Source organism: Sesamum indicum, linkage group LG5 (assembly GCF_026168435.1).
Source record: "Sesamum indicum cultivar Baizhima isolate 11 linkage group LG5, ASM2616843v1, whole genome shotgun sequence".
Classification (NCBI taxonomy): Eukaryota; Viridiplantae; Streptophyta; class Magnoliopsida; order Lamiales; family Pedaliaceae; genus Sesamum; species Sesamum indicum.
Window position 1 is genome coordinate 15,275,914 of NC_142661.1, and position 13,851 is coordinate 15,289,764.

Genomic DNA, 13,851 nt, shown 5'->3' on the forward strand with positions numbered 1-13,851 from the left:
ATTAATTTATATAATTATATTATTTAATTAGTCCGTCTATTAAATGTCGTATATACTAAGCGGTATACTATTTAACTGGAATATTTTATGAGTTTGACTATTTAAAATAGTGTCGAATTAAATATCAAATTGAATACAAAAATAATATCGTTGGTTAATTAGATTATTAAATTTATTAGATTTGAATATTACTATAGCTAATTTATACATTCCCATCGGAATTATTAACCAGATACGCAATCCTATGTATTATTGTTCAATTAAATTATATAATAGCGAGAAATTGATAGAAAATTTATAGAAATATTTCGAAAATTATATTTAAAAAATGGTATGTTAATAAAGAGGAAAAATGAAAATTTGTATTTTGATAGAAATGAAATATTAGAATTATTAGAAATTGTACAAATAATATTCAATATTATATTTAAAAGAAATTACGATATTCTCGATATATTAATTGTGTGTGGTATAACTCATTATAGGATACAGGGATAAAATGAAAAGACTGAACCACTACCTATTGGATAGATAAAAGCGTTGTAAGGTCGAGGTAAGTAAATAATAAGTATTATCTATATATGTCCCCTTTATTTATGGTTTTACTGTTATATGAATTTGTAGTTCATGATGACATTGATTTATCTGAAAGTATATGAGTGATGAAATGATTTGATTGATTAACGATATTGTGTACGTAGAATGAGGAGATGAAAGTATATTATGTTTGTTGTGGATGTTTGGAATGAGAATAAGTTAATATATTGCTTTACGTTACTAGTTGCTTACAAGAATGGTGATATGTGAAAAGGCGGGAGTAGTAGAAATTGAATATAATTGTAGTGTGAATACTCCTTGATGTGTTGAAAAGCCTATAAGGCGAAAACATGATATGAAAAAAGCTATGTGTGAAATGAAAAAGTTATGTGCGAAATGAAAGAGTTATGTGCGAAATGAAGAGCTATATGCGATATGAACGAGCTATGTGCGCAACGAGATTGATAAGCCGGCTGTCAAGGGGATTCACTTGAATTTATATAACGGTGAGATTGAGTTGATGGGAAAAATACAATATCACCTTCTGGTAAGCAAACTAGAAAAAATGGAGTTTGGTTGATTGTCTTATTATGAGATAGTCATGTGGTGTAATAAAGCTGATTATTTTGGAATTAAATTGATTGTATTCCATGTGTGTTGCCTGTTTATCTTATTTGGGCTGTGTTTGATATGTATATATAGATAAGGCTGGTTATTTACTTATTTATTGACAGGCTCATCCCCCTGCTGACGTTTTATTTCAGGAGTAGACTTTGAGGTGTCTGACTGTTGAAGAATAGGTCTACGCACTATACTCAAGCAGGTCGGACCAGTATGCAGTTTTCTCCTTTTAGTCAGTTAGAGTACAAATCACATTTTGTTTATACAGAGGAGAATATAAGCGTACGGTTTACTTGTGATGAATCACCTTGTGGTGTTTGATATGTATATATATATATAATATTGTGGGTTGATAATACCTGCTATGACGTGTTAGGATTACGTATGCGAATTGATTAGATGATTATGTGCAAATTTATATATATGAACACAGGAATTACTTTAAATAAGACGTTTGGGGAAGATATAGCCCTAGTAGCGTTAGGAGATGCTCTCCACTCAACTCTACCATCGTTAGAAAGCCCGTCTGACGATGAGCATTTTGACACCCCATCCACCACCAATCTCCTGTCTGTCATCAAGTTATCTCCATTTTTCTATTTTATATTTTTTTAAGTTTCTTTACATTTATATACATATAACTTAAATTAATATTTTTTATATTATATTTTTTAAATATATATAATTTAAAAATAATGATTTGGTCATTCAGGGGCAAAAAAATATATACTCATTCTCATTTGATGCGTGTGAAACACAATTTTAGAGTAGAGGAGGTAAAGTTTTTAAATTGTATAAAGGGTTATGTAGTAGGTTTTTTATCACAAGAACTAATTTAAATATTTTAAGTATAATGTGGGAATATAAATTTTACCCCTCAATTTCTGTCTAAAAATCAAAATTCCTACCAATATCAGTATCACATTCCATAAGTTCCACGGCTCCTGCAACACACCACCCCATCTTTGGGGTACGGATCCTATTAATTATGTAGATCCTCTTTGATTGGGGAAAAAAAAAACTATATTGATAATGTTGTTATATATCGATTGAATTAATATAATTTTTCTGAAATAATTTATTATCATATTTAAAAATAAAAAATTATGCCAAAGACATCAATTATTATTGCAAAATAACTAGCAACCACTTTTTACAAACAAAGTCAAAAAATTAGTAACTACAAACTACGGTAAATATTTTGATCTTAGGTAGTATAACCCATTTAAAATACTGGTTAATTGAATTATTATTGTTTTTTAAACCGTAGTGATGTATACTGCATCAAATTGGATTAAATTAAAATGGTATTTGGCTACATTTATTTAAAACATCTTATTAGATATTTTAAGAGTATTATATTATAAGAATGTTGGATTTTATTTTTAAAAAAAAAAAGCGTTTAAAATGTTTAGATAAAATAAAATATTAAAATTTATAAGATTTTTCACATCTTGTAGTATGTTATGATGTTTGGTATAATAAAATCTTTATATTGGTAGGATCACCAAAAATAATATGATATGATAGAAAAATAGATAGTGATTATCCCAATATTTTTCATCCCACATAATACGGGGGTTATACTTTTGGTTCGAAAATTGAATTTTTGACATATTTAATCTTAAGAGCCAATTTTAATCAAAAAATAATGTCCACGTGCAAGATACGTGATTGTTCTGTCTATTTTTTTTTGGCAACATTTGATATAGACAAAGAGGCAAACATATATTGGAAGCATTTGGATAGATGAAAGTCAAAGATCTAACATATTTTAACTTTGTAATCTGATGGTGGAATTTCAAACAGTCATGACTTTTTATTCGAAAAAAGCTACGGCATAATCTACATATTGTTTTGGTTGTTTTTAAGAGGAGAATCCAACCCCTCGTTACTATTATTGGGAGGGGCTACCTTTCACGCGATCATTTTCGACCATCTTATGGGCATAATTTCTTTATGTTCTTTTATTTTCCACTCGACTTTTTAGTTAATTTTCTGATTTTCTATATAATTATTGTTTGGGCCTGATATTTTCTCTAGATTATTAGAAAAAATGCTTTTTTTGGTCTCATGTGTTAGGGCTTTTTTCAATTTAATCTCATTTGTTACGATTTTCTCATATTACATCATAAGTTAAAAAATTTCTCAATTTTAGTCTTGAAATGCAATTTTCGCCCAATGACTAACAGATTCGTTAGCATTTTCCGTACATTTTTCATTAATTATTAGATGAAAATTGTAAATAAAGACTAATGTTAAGAAAATTTTCAACTTATGGGATGTAATGAGTAACCCATCACAAATGGGACTAAATTTAAAAAAGATATAATATATGGGATTAAAAATATAATTTTTTTTCAAATTATTGATCGGGTGTCAGGATATTCTTCAGCCGATTTTATGGGCTTTTAAACCAGTTTAGTCCCTTCCAGTTCTGTTTTGCCTCGATTAAAACTCTTCATTTTAAATAGTTGCTAACTCTGTTAAGAGAGTCATGCAGTAATAAAATTCATTTACTTAAAATTCAAGTTCTCAGAGACGGCCTGTTCCTTTATTTTTCAATTTCTATTGCTTCCACTCTATCAGAATGTGTCGGAAAAATTCAATTATGGGACCATATTTAGACATGCATAGAGCAAGGACCAAAAATATAGTATCCTTATCCTATGGACCCAAACTGCAATTTTTTCAATCACGATCATTTAGTAAACTGGACAGCAAGACTAAAATTAATGAAGGAAGATATTGAAACTTGCTGTGAGGCTCAACTATATAAACTAGTGCACACAGGTTCATCTCATCAACTATCTGCTTTTGAGTTTCAAATAAGAATATTAACATATATATCAGAAATCGATGGCTGAATTTCCCTGTAAGCTTATTGCCCAGGTAGCGTTCAAGGCTGGGGGCGACGTGTTTCATCAGCTCTTAGCTAAGAAGCCTCAACACTTGGCCAATGTCACCCCTGGAAAAATCCAGGCTTGTAATCTGCATCAGGGCAACTATGGGACTAATGGATCAGTCATTCAGTGGAACTACACTCTTGGTAAGCTTATAGCTTTTTTAAACTTTGACATGGAGTGGGAAATTGATTGTTATTGAATTGCTTGTGGTTTAAGCTTTTTAAGAAAGAAATGACTTAAAAGTTTATGGAAAAATGTAATCAATCCGCTTGTGAGATTACAAATAAGCAAATTACTCTCTTATAAAAAAAAATAATAATTTACCTCTCTATATTTTTTAAAATACAGCAATTTACCACACTGTGTTTTCCATTTACCTCCTTAGACAGGGCGGTAAATTGTTTCATTTTAAAAATTTTGTGTGTTTCAATTGTTTTTTATCATTTTTTTTAAATTTTAAATCGTATATCAAAAAACTATCGATTTTATGTTAATCTAAGGTCCAAATTTGACTAACAGATAAATAGTTTAGATTTTACTTAATTCAAGTTAACAGTATAGATTTAAATTGCATATTTTTATCATATATTCTTATATTAAATTTAATTATAAATATATGTGTCTAATATTAATTATATATATGTACTATTATAAAAGAAAATCTTTTGTTGTAGCAATTTTTTAATAACCAAATTTATCCTTCATTTCATTTCTTCTCTTTAGAAAAATTTGATCCAGATTAGTAATTTCAATATTTTTTAATAATTTCACAATTATATTTTTTTTCTTAACTACCCACTATTCCACATTTCTATCTCACCTTACTTCTCCATATTTATTATAATTTATTCTTTTCAAATTGTTTCTACCTGTATACGTAATAAATAATTTTGTATACTTTGAAATATATTATAAATTAAAGTAAAATATATTAATTGGACAGTTAAATTAATATAAAACTTGAAAAATTGAATAAGTTAATTATTTTATATATTGAAGAGCAATTTTAAAATTACAACCACCGTAGTATAGAATTAAAACGGTATCAAAACCGCTATAGTATATCTATATTTTATATAAAAAAACACAACCTTAATTAGAGGCCGTTTGGCTAATAGTTTCATACATTTTTGTAAGAAGAAACAAGCTGAAAGAGTTTATTAAGATATTATTAATAATGACAATATAATAATTTATTTAAAAATAAATTCAAAAAGAACACCTTACTTTTTTTCAAAAAAAGACTTTACAAATTCCTTCCATTTTATTTTCTAATCTTATAATTTTTTTTTAAATAAAAATTATCATACATTCTGTAATATTTTATAGTGTTTTAAAAGGTTTATAAACTAAGCCAAACACCATCCAACTTTCGAGAAGTACATGGGTGTTAGTTTTCGTACTACATATATGTACTCTCGCATTTTTCTATTGACGATATATATATATAGATGGGAAAGCTTTAATTGCAAAACAATTACTTCATGATATCGACGAAACCAAAAAGCAAATCAAATTTAAGATGCTTGAAGGCGATCTCCTAGAGTTGTACAAGAACATGGTCTTCACTGTCCACGTCGAGACCAAAGGTGGAGTCGACTTCATCACTTGGACCATAGACTACGAGCTGATCAATCCCGATAATCCACACCCCCTTTCCACCTTAAATTGGACCATCGAGTTCACTAAAGAGATCGAGGCTCATATCTTAGGATAAGGGATGATTGTTGCGCATATGATGGGGTTTCAAATTCTCTAATATATATATTTCTATTGTTCCGCCTATTAAAATGAAATAAAGAAAAAGAGGAAATGGAATAATATCAGCATGCATATAGGTCTGCTGGTGCTAGAATATAGGTCTGCTGGTGCTAGAAATAAGGAATATGTACTTGTTTGTCAATGTGATTTGAGTGATCTGACAGTACCTATTCCTCTATTTTATTTAGGTATGATATTTGTAATGTGAATTTAAACCACTCTTTAGTTGATTATATTGTTCAAAGGTTTTGTTATTTCTCCCATTCTATTGTTACGATATTAAAAATTAAATGATTTTCAGTCACTAAAAAAAAATATGATATAAGTGACAATTTAAAAATTTGTCATTAAAAATATTAAGCCACAATAATTTGAAACTTTGTCACTAAAAGAAAAAATAGTGACAAAAGACTTAAAACCTTAAATTGTTCTGGAATATTTTTTTTTTTTAGTACGAGAGTCCTTCCTTTTAATAAGTAGCTTTACCTTTTGCACGAGAGTTATCCTAGGGTTTAGCTACTCGTCGCCAACTTTGGGCCTCCAGGAACGGTTTTAATGCATGTGATATCGAGGTGTTTATTTAGTTTTTTTTTTTTTTCATTTTTAACTTAAGATTCTACATAATATCTTGTTTAGTTGTATTTCTTAATGTGATTTTTTTTTTGTTTTGATAGAGACAGAAAAAAAATAAATAAAGATATTGCTTTTTAGTATTTTTAAAATATTTGATTTTGTATCTTATACTTATAATGTTAAGAAAAATAAAGATAAGTTAAATATTCATGATGCGTCTAATTGTCTTTTAGGTCCAAATTTAGCCCACAGTGGTATAATTGATTATGAGAAAATTAATTTTGAAATAATTAATTTTTAAAAAAAATAATTATAACGTCTGAACACACAATTTCATAATTAAATATAAAACTAAAAATTATATTCAAATCCCAAAACTAACATCATTCTTACGTCAAGAATCCAACCAAGTAATAAATTAAAACTGTAAGTTAGAAAAAACAGTAAAATTCAAACAAGTAAATTGCTTTCATGAAAGCAAAACTATAGTCACGGATATGGCCCAAGAAGAATTGAGGTCTCATGGACCCTAGCCCATGATTTTATGGCTCCTAAATTGATAGGCCCAGTCCACAAACAACTAATCCCAACAGCAACACCCAACCGAGCTATAAAAAGAAAATGGGTGAATAGTAATTTTCCCTCATGTGATATTGAATATGAGCAAATTATTCTCCTATAAAATAAATAATAGTTTACCTCCCTGTGTTTTGAAAATTAAAGCAATTTACCTCCCTACTTAAGCAGGTAAATTGCTTCATTTTTTAAAATATAGGAGGGTAAGTTGCTAAATTTTAAAAAATACAGAGGAATAAATTATTATTTTATTTTTTATGAGGGTGTTATTTGCCTATTTTTTCTAACACAAATTGATAGACTACAATTTACCCAAAAAAAAAAAAAAAAAAAAAGAAGAGGGCTCTTATCTTTCTTTCTTATCCATAGACGTGTAGAGTTAAACAAAGTGGCCATAGAGTGGGGTGATGGTAGTGCACCTTTATTGTCTCCAAAGACAATGTGGCCAAAAATTATTTTTTTAAAAAAATAAAAATGGTAGGATTATATTAATATTTTAATAAATAAAATACAATACATCAATATATTGATTCGATCAATATCTATATTTATACTATATATACAGTGAGAGTACTTTTTTAATGTCTCACTTAATTTCAGTATGATTAATTAATTATTTCTTAACTTTTCCATTTATCATGGTTTTTCATAAGTACCTTTGAGTGGTTATTTTTTTTATACAAGTTTTTCATAACTTCTCCATTTACTATTTATCAATATTAGTTTTCGCACTACGTATATGCTTGCATTTTTCTCATTGACTATATATATGTAGATGGAAAAGCGCAAACTGCAAAACAAATACTTCATGACATTGACGAAACCAAAAAGCAAATCAAATTTAAGATGCTTGAAGGCGATCCAGTAGAATTGTACAAGAATATGGTGATAACTGCCCACGTTGAGACCAAAGGTGGAGTCGACTTCATCACTTGGACCATGGACTACGAGCAAATCAATCCCGATAATCCACACCCACTCTCACTCTTAAACTTCTTGATCGAATTGATTAAAGATATCGAGGCTCATATCTTCGGATAAGGATGATTGTTGCATATATGATGGGGTTTCAAATTCACCAATATATATATATATGTGTATGTATGTATTTGTGTTCGTCTATGTATTGAAATGAAATAGTGAAAGAGAGGAAACAGAATAAAACAGCATGCATGTAGGTTTTATGGGTGCTAGAAATAAGGAATATGTACTTGTTCGTCATTGTGATTTGAGTGATATGATAATACCTATTCTCCTATTTTATTTAGGGGTTAAATGCATTTTATCCCTATGTGATGTTTAATGTTCAAAGTGTAATCAACTGGTTTATGAAATAATACTTCATAAGTACTCTTCCAGCATAATACTAATGTAGGGAGTCTGTTGACTATGTATGCGTATAGCATCTGTCCAAAAATGAGAAGGAAGGCGAGATTGAAATATCAAAGCTCGTGCTATTTGTAAGAGATGATTGTGTTTCCTCACAACCACTCCATTTTGTTGAGGAGAATAAACACACATTTTATGATGCAATATTCCATGTTTCTGGAAGAAGCATTGACATTTATCACTCCAAAGTTCCAGCCCGTTATCAATTCTGTCTTAATCTTCTTATCAAATTGTGTGAGTACCATCTGTTAGAAATTTTCCAAGAAAGGCACAGTTTGGGACTTATGTTTCATGAGAAACGTCCATGTAGCTCTACTATAATCGTCTACCACAGTTAACATATAAGTACAAGCTGTGATAGAAAACTGATTGTAAGGACCCCAAATGTCCACATGTATCAAATCCAAAATATTACTTGAATTTGTTTCACTGGAAAAAAACGGCAGCCTCAGCTGTTTAGTTAAAGGACACACACTACAAACACTCAACTCATATCTGTTGTCAGTGATTACATTTGCATGTTTCAAAACAGGAAATCGTGTATGTCCCAACCTCTTGTGCCACAAACCAGCATCACTTATTCAAGTATATAAGCAACATGTTCATAGAATATTGGCTTTATTGTTTATGAACTAAAAGAGGAATCATCCAACACATATAGCTTCCCAAGTAACTTCCCCACAGCTAGAATTCTTCTAGTCCTCTGGTCCTACAGGGTACAATGATCATGTGAAAACACAAATAAAAGTTGGGATGACGCACTCAATCTGTTCACAGAAAGCAAATTGCATTGGAGACTGGGAACATATAAAACCGGAGTGAGTGTAATTCTTGATGATAGAATAACAAAACCACTGTGTGTGACGTGTTTCTTCGTTCCATTAGGAAGAAATATTGAAGAATCAACATTGTATAGTCTGAAATTGTGGAATAGATTCGTGTTTGAACACAGATGAGCCGTAGCCCCACTGTCCACTATTCAGGAGTTTGGACCCAAAATTTCAGATGCAGAGTTCAAATATGTACCTGCAAACTCACCCATCTTGGCAAAATGTGCATGCGCCTGCTCTGCTTGTGTCTTCCCTTTCATTATCTGCAACAACACACTCATCATAATAGAAATGGATTGAGTATTCGTTACCTCTTGTTGTGGTATTGAAGTAGTAAAAGACACTACAGTCAGAGCTCGTGCATCATTTCCAGATTTCTTCCTTTTTTTCAGTCATATCCTTGAACCAATCTGGATAGCCATGCAATTCAAAACAAGTTTCTTTAGAGTGACCTGTTTTTGCACAACGAACACAGTATAGATTTCATTTCCCAGCATATTGTTTCCTTTGCTGAAATGCCTTGTTTCTAGTCTCTCTCTAAAACTCAGTAACCTTCACCATCATAGCAACATTATTATTAATCACTTTTAAGGTAGCACTACCCTATCTTTGGCTTTCAATTCTGAAAACCAATGAATACGCCTTGTCCATTGAAGGAAGTAGATCCATCACCCATCAAAGGAATCATTTAATCCCATTAAGAAATGCATTAATTGCGTAGACGCAGGTTTCGCTGCTACAGATTGCTGAGAAGAGCATAAACAATCTGGAGTGGAATCTACACATTCTAACTCATCCCATAGCATTGTAATTTTGTGAAATAAGACATAACATTCATATTTCCTTAAGAAATCGAAGCTATCTCTCTTTGTCAATTGTAAATCATTTGTCCATTAGCTTGATCAACCTTGATTCTAACTGTAGCCACAAACTTCTTGCTGATTTTGCATAAGAAAAAAACCTTTGCAATATATTTGGAGATTGAGTTCTGAATCCAAGACATAACCGTACTATCGGTTCTAATCCACTGTTTACACTCCTCAGAATTTTCAGTAGGTTTCGGATACGTTCCATTAATAAACGATAGTTTCATCTTTGCAGTCAGTGCTACTCCTCACTTATCTACTCCACAATAGGTAATTATTTCTCACTAATCGAGTGGAAGCCAAAATCATACTTGGAAAATCCGAGGTATGAACCTTCAAGTCCTCTGATTCTCGAGTTGCATTCGACCCTGAAGTTGAACCCAAACAATAGAGAATAGTGGATATATGTTGGTAAACTTATTAAGGTGTATGACAAAGTGGAGTGTCCTTTCCTAGAAAAAATTCTTTGCAAACGTTTGGTTTTCATGAGTGGTTAAAATTAAGTTAGATATGTTGAGTGTATCTACAGTTACATATTTGATGTGGTTGAGGTTTTTTTGCTAAGGAATAAATCGTGATTTTACCACGACGGACTTTTACACCAGGTGAAATATTGTTTCCGCAAAAATGTGTAATAATCAAGAAGGAGGGGTCTTGTCAATGAATAGTAACTTGGCATTAAAAAATTAGTATTTTGGTATTTATAGTGGTATTGGCAACTATACGGTGTGCTAGCTTGTATTTGCTTATGATGTGTCTCTTACCTGTCCAATTACTATTTTACCCTTACCATTTTATATGTATTTTTTTATTAATGTATATCATACAGCCCCCCACTCTCGGACGGAATACGCACCTGCTGGGTGAATATTTTGTGCGAGAGTAAACACCAAAGAAGGCTAAGTACAAGTAATAAATGGGAGTGGGTGGGTGGTTGAGGGCTATTAATTGTCTCCCTTCACATACTTACTCTTTTTTCTTGCATTTTCCTTCATTTCATTTGCCTCCCTATCTCCAAACCTCTCCACATGGCAAGCAAAGGTAACTTCCTTAGTTAAATTTTTGCTTATCTTTTCATTTGGTGCACTTGCTTGTTTGTTGCTTCTTCGATTGAGATGTGGAGTAGAGAGGGTGAATGCGAGAGTAGTCGACGGGTGACGACACGCCCGAAGGAAGGGAGGGCAAGGCGAAGGTGGGGGGAGGGGCACGCCCCGCCGCTTGGTCGAGGCGCGGCCTCGCGGAGGGGGGGCGAGTTCCCGCCTCCAGCTCGAGGCCGTGCCTCGGGCTGGGAGGAGGAGACCCCCCTCCCAGCTCGAGGCCGTGCCTTGAGCTGGGAGGAGGGGACCCTCCTCTCAGCTCGAGGCCGCGCCTCGAGCTGGAGAGGCGGGGCCTCCCCTCCAGCCCGAGGCAGTGTCTCGGGCTGGGAGGAAGGGACCCCCCACTCAGCTCGAGGCCGCGCCCCGAGCTGGGGAGGAGGGGACCCCCCTCTCAGCTCGAGGCCGCGCCCTGAGCTGGGGAGGCGGGGCCTCCCCTCCAGCCCGAGGCCGTGCCTCGAGCTGGGGGGAGGCGACCCCCCTCCCAGCCCGAGGCCGCGCCTCGAGCTGGGGGCTGGGGGCGTCCCCTCCGGCTCGGGGTCGGGCTTCGGGTTGGGGGGGGGGGTTGTTCCCCCTCCGACCCGATGAGCCACGAGCTGGTGTGATGAGGGCTCCTCCCTGGGTGTTTCGGTTGGCCTTGGTAGAGGAGGATTTTCGGATTTTGTCACTCCTGCTGAAAAAGTTTGGGATGATCTTCCTCCATATTTAGAAGGCTACTCTCCTGAACATATTGCTGCGATTATGAGCTTGCCTAAGTGTCCTTCTTTTGACTCAGGTGAGGATTTAGAGGATCTGTCTGATTTTGAGTTGAACTCGACGGAGTTTAGGCGTAGCGAACAATGTGATGACATAGCATCGGACGGCGCGGCTGGTTCCGAGCGATGTGAGACTGACGATGAGGTCATCAGCGAAGATGAGGAGACCGAGAGTGAGGGGGAGGAGGTTGAGAGCGAAAGTGAGGAGGCCGAAGTTACCGAGTTGTCTGCAGGGCCGAGTGTGGTTGTGGCGTTGGGAGTTGATAGAGATGGGCGTTCGAGCGCTCCCAGTTATCGTATTCCGCGGTGTCGCACGGTAGATATTGGTAGTTGCGACAGCGTTTTGACTAGAGAGCAGCTCACCGGCCTTCGCGTGACTTATAGGGTACCCTCTGCACATAAGTTCATTCTTCCTTCTCGGGGTAGAAGGATCAGGGATCCTCCATCTGGTTGTTTCACCGTTTATACATCTTATTTTGATAACGGATTTTCTATTCCTCCCCACCCTTTACTTGTTAAGGTGATCCGAAGTTTCGGTATTTGTGTTAGCCAACTTACGCCGAATTCGTTTATATGTTTTGAGGGTTGGCGACGTCGTCTATTAGAATTGGGGCTTCCAATAACATTAGAGAGTTTCCACGCTTTATGGACCGTCCGCCGCGTGGCAGAAGTGTCTGACTCTTCTGATGATGGGCGGTATTTTTAGTGGGGCAGTTAGCTCGGTCTTGGTACGATAGGAAAACAGAGAGCACCACCCCGTGTACTATGTCAGCAGGATGCTGCAAGGGGCCGAATCCAGGTACTCCCAAATCGAAAAACTAGCCCTCTCTTTGATCACAGCAGCCAGAAAACTGAGGCCGTATTTTCAGTCGCACCAAGTAGTGGTACTGACAAATCACCCCCTAAAGCAAGTGCTTGCAAGTCCAGAGGTCTCCGGATGAATGGTCAAGTGGGCTGTTGAGCTAAGTGAGTTTGGTGTCGAATTCCAGCCAAGACCGGCCATTAAGGCACAGACGCTAGCTGACTTCATTGTAGAGTTGGCATATGATGAGGCAGGTATCTCTACGCCTTCTTGGAGTCTACATGTCGATGGATCATCAACATTGACGGGGAGCGGGGCTGGAATAGTGTTGGAGAGTCCCGAAGGGGATAAGTTTGAGTATGCGATAAAACTGGAATATCCCTCATCTAACAATGAAGCGGAATACGAGGCGCTCTTAGCAGGAGGTGAGTTGGCTTTAGCCGCAGGAGCAAGGAAGATTGTCATTTATAGCGACTCACAGTTGGTGGTCAACCAAATTCAAGGCTTGTTCGAGACCCGTGATGAAAAGATGGCTAAGTATTCATAGAAAGCAAAAAATTTACTTGAAAAGTTTGAAGAAGCCTCTGTTATTCAGGTGGCGAGGACGGAAAACGCCGTAGCTGACCAACTTGCTAAACTAGCAAGTTCGATGGCAGCCATCCGAAACCGAAAAATCACCTTTCTCTCTTCAGGTTGGCCTTGGTAGAGGAGGATTTTCGGATTTTGTCACTCCTGCTGAAAAAGTTTGGGATGATCTTCCTCCATATTTAGAAGGCTACTCTCCTGAACATATTGCTGCGATTATGAGCTTGCCTAAGTGTCCTTCTTTTGACTCAGGTGAGGATTTAGAGGATCTGTCTGATTTTGAGTTGAACTCGACGGAGTTTAGGCGTAGCGAACAATGTGATGACATAGCATCGGACGGCGCGGCTGGTTCCGAGCGATGTGAGACTGACGATGAGGTCATCAGCGAAGATGAGGAGACCGAGAGTGAGGGGGAGGAGGTTGAGAGCGAAAGTGAGGAGGCCGAAGTTATCGAGTTGTCTGCAGGGCCGAGTGTGGTTGTGGCGTTGGGAGTTGATAGAGATGGGCGTTCGAGCGCTCCCAGTTATCGTATTCCGCGGTGTCGCACGGTAGATAT

General features: G+C 35.4%; 1 protein-coding gene across 2 annotated transcripts; it reads left to right on the forward strand.

Annotated features, from left to right (window-relative positions):
- The first annotated feature begins 3,952 nt into the window (after positions 1-3,952).
- LOC105162069 (kirola) lies at positions 3,953-8,237 on the forward strand. 2 transcript variants are annotated; one of them, XM_011079986.3, is made up of 2 exons: positions 3,953-4,207; positions 7,750-8,237. In XM_011079986.3, the coding sequence occupies exons 1-2, from the start codon at positions 4,018-4,020 to the stop codon at positions 8,013-8,015; spliced, it is 456 nt and encodes a 151-aa protein (XP_011078288.2). In that variant the 5' UTR covers positions 3,953-4,017; the 3' UTR covers positions 8,016-8,237. The 2 variants fall into 2 exon arrangements, with proteins under 2 accessions (XP_011078288.2, XP_011078289.2); XM_011079987.3 differs by lacking the exon at positions 7,750-8,237 and adding an exon at positions 5,516-6,069.
- The last annotated feature ends 5,614 nt before the right edge of the window (positions 8,238-13,851 follow it).

Excerpts from the sequence above, each read along its gene's own strand:
- LOC105162069 (XM_011079986.3), top strand. The coding sequence starts at position 4,018 with ATGGCTGAATTTCCCTGTAAGCTTATTGCCCAGGTAGCGTTCAAGGCT. Across the intron at positions 4,208-7,749 it reads TCAGTGGAACTACACTCTTG|ATGGAAAAGCGCAAACTGCA; the intron begins GTAAGCTTATAG and ends ATATATATGTAG.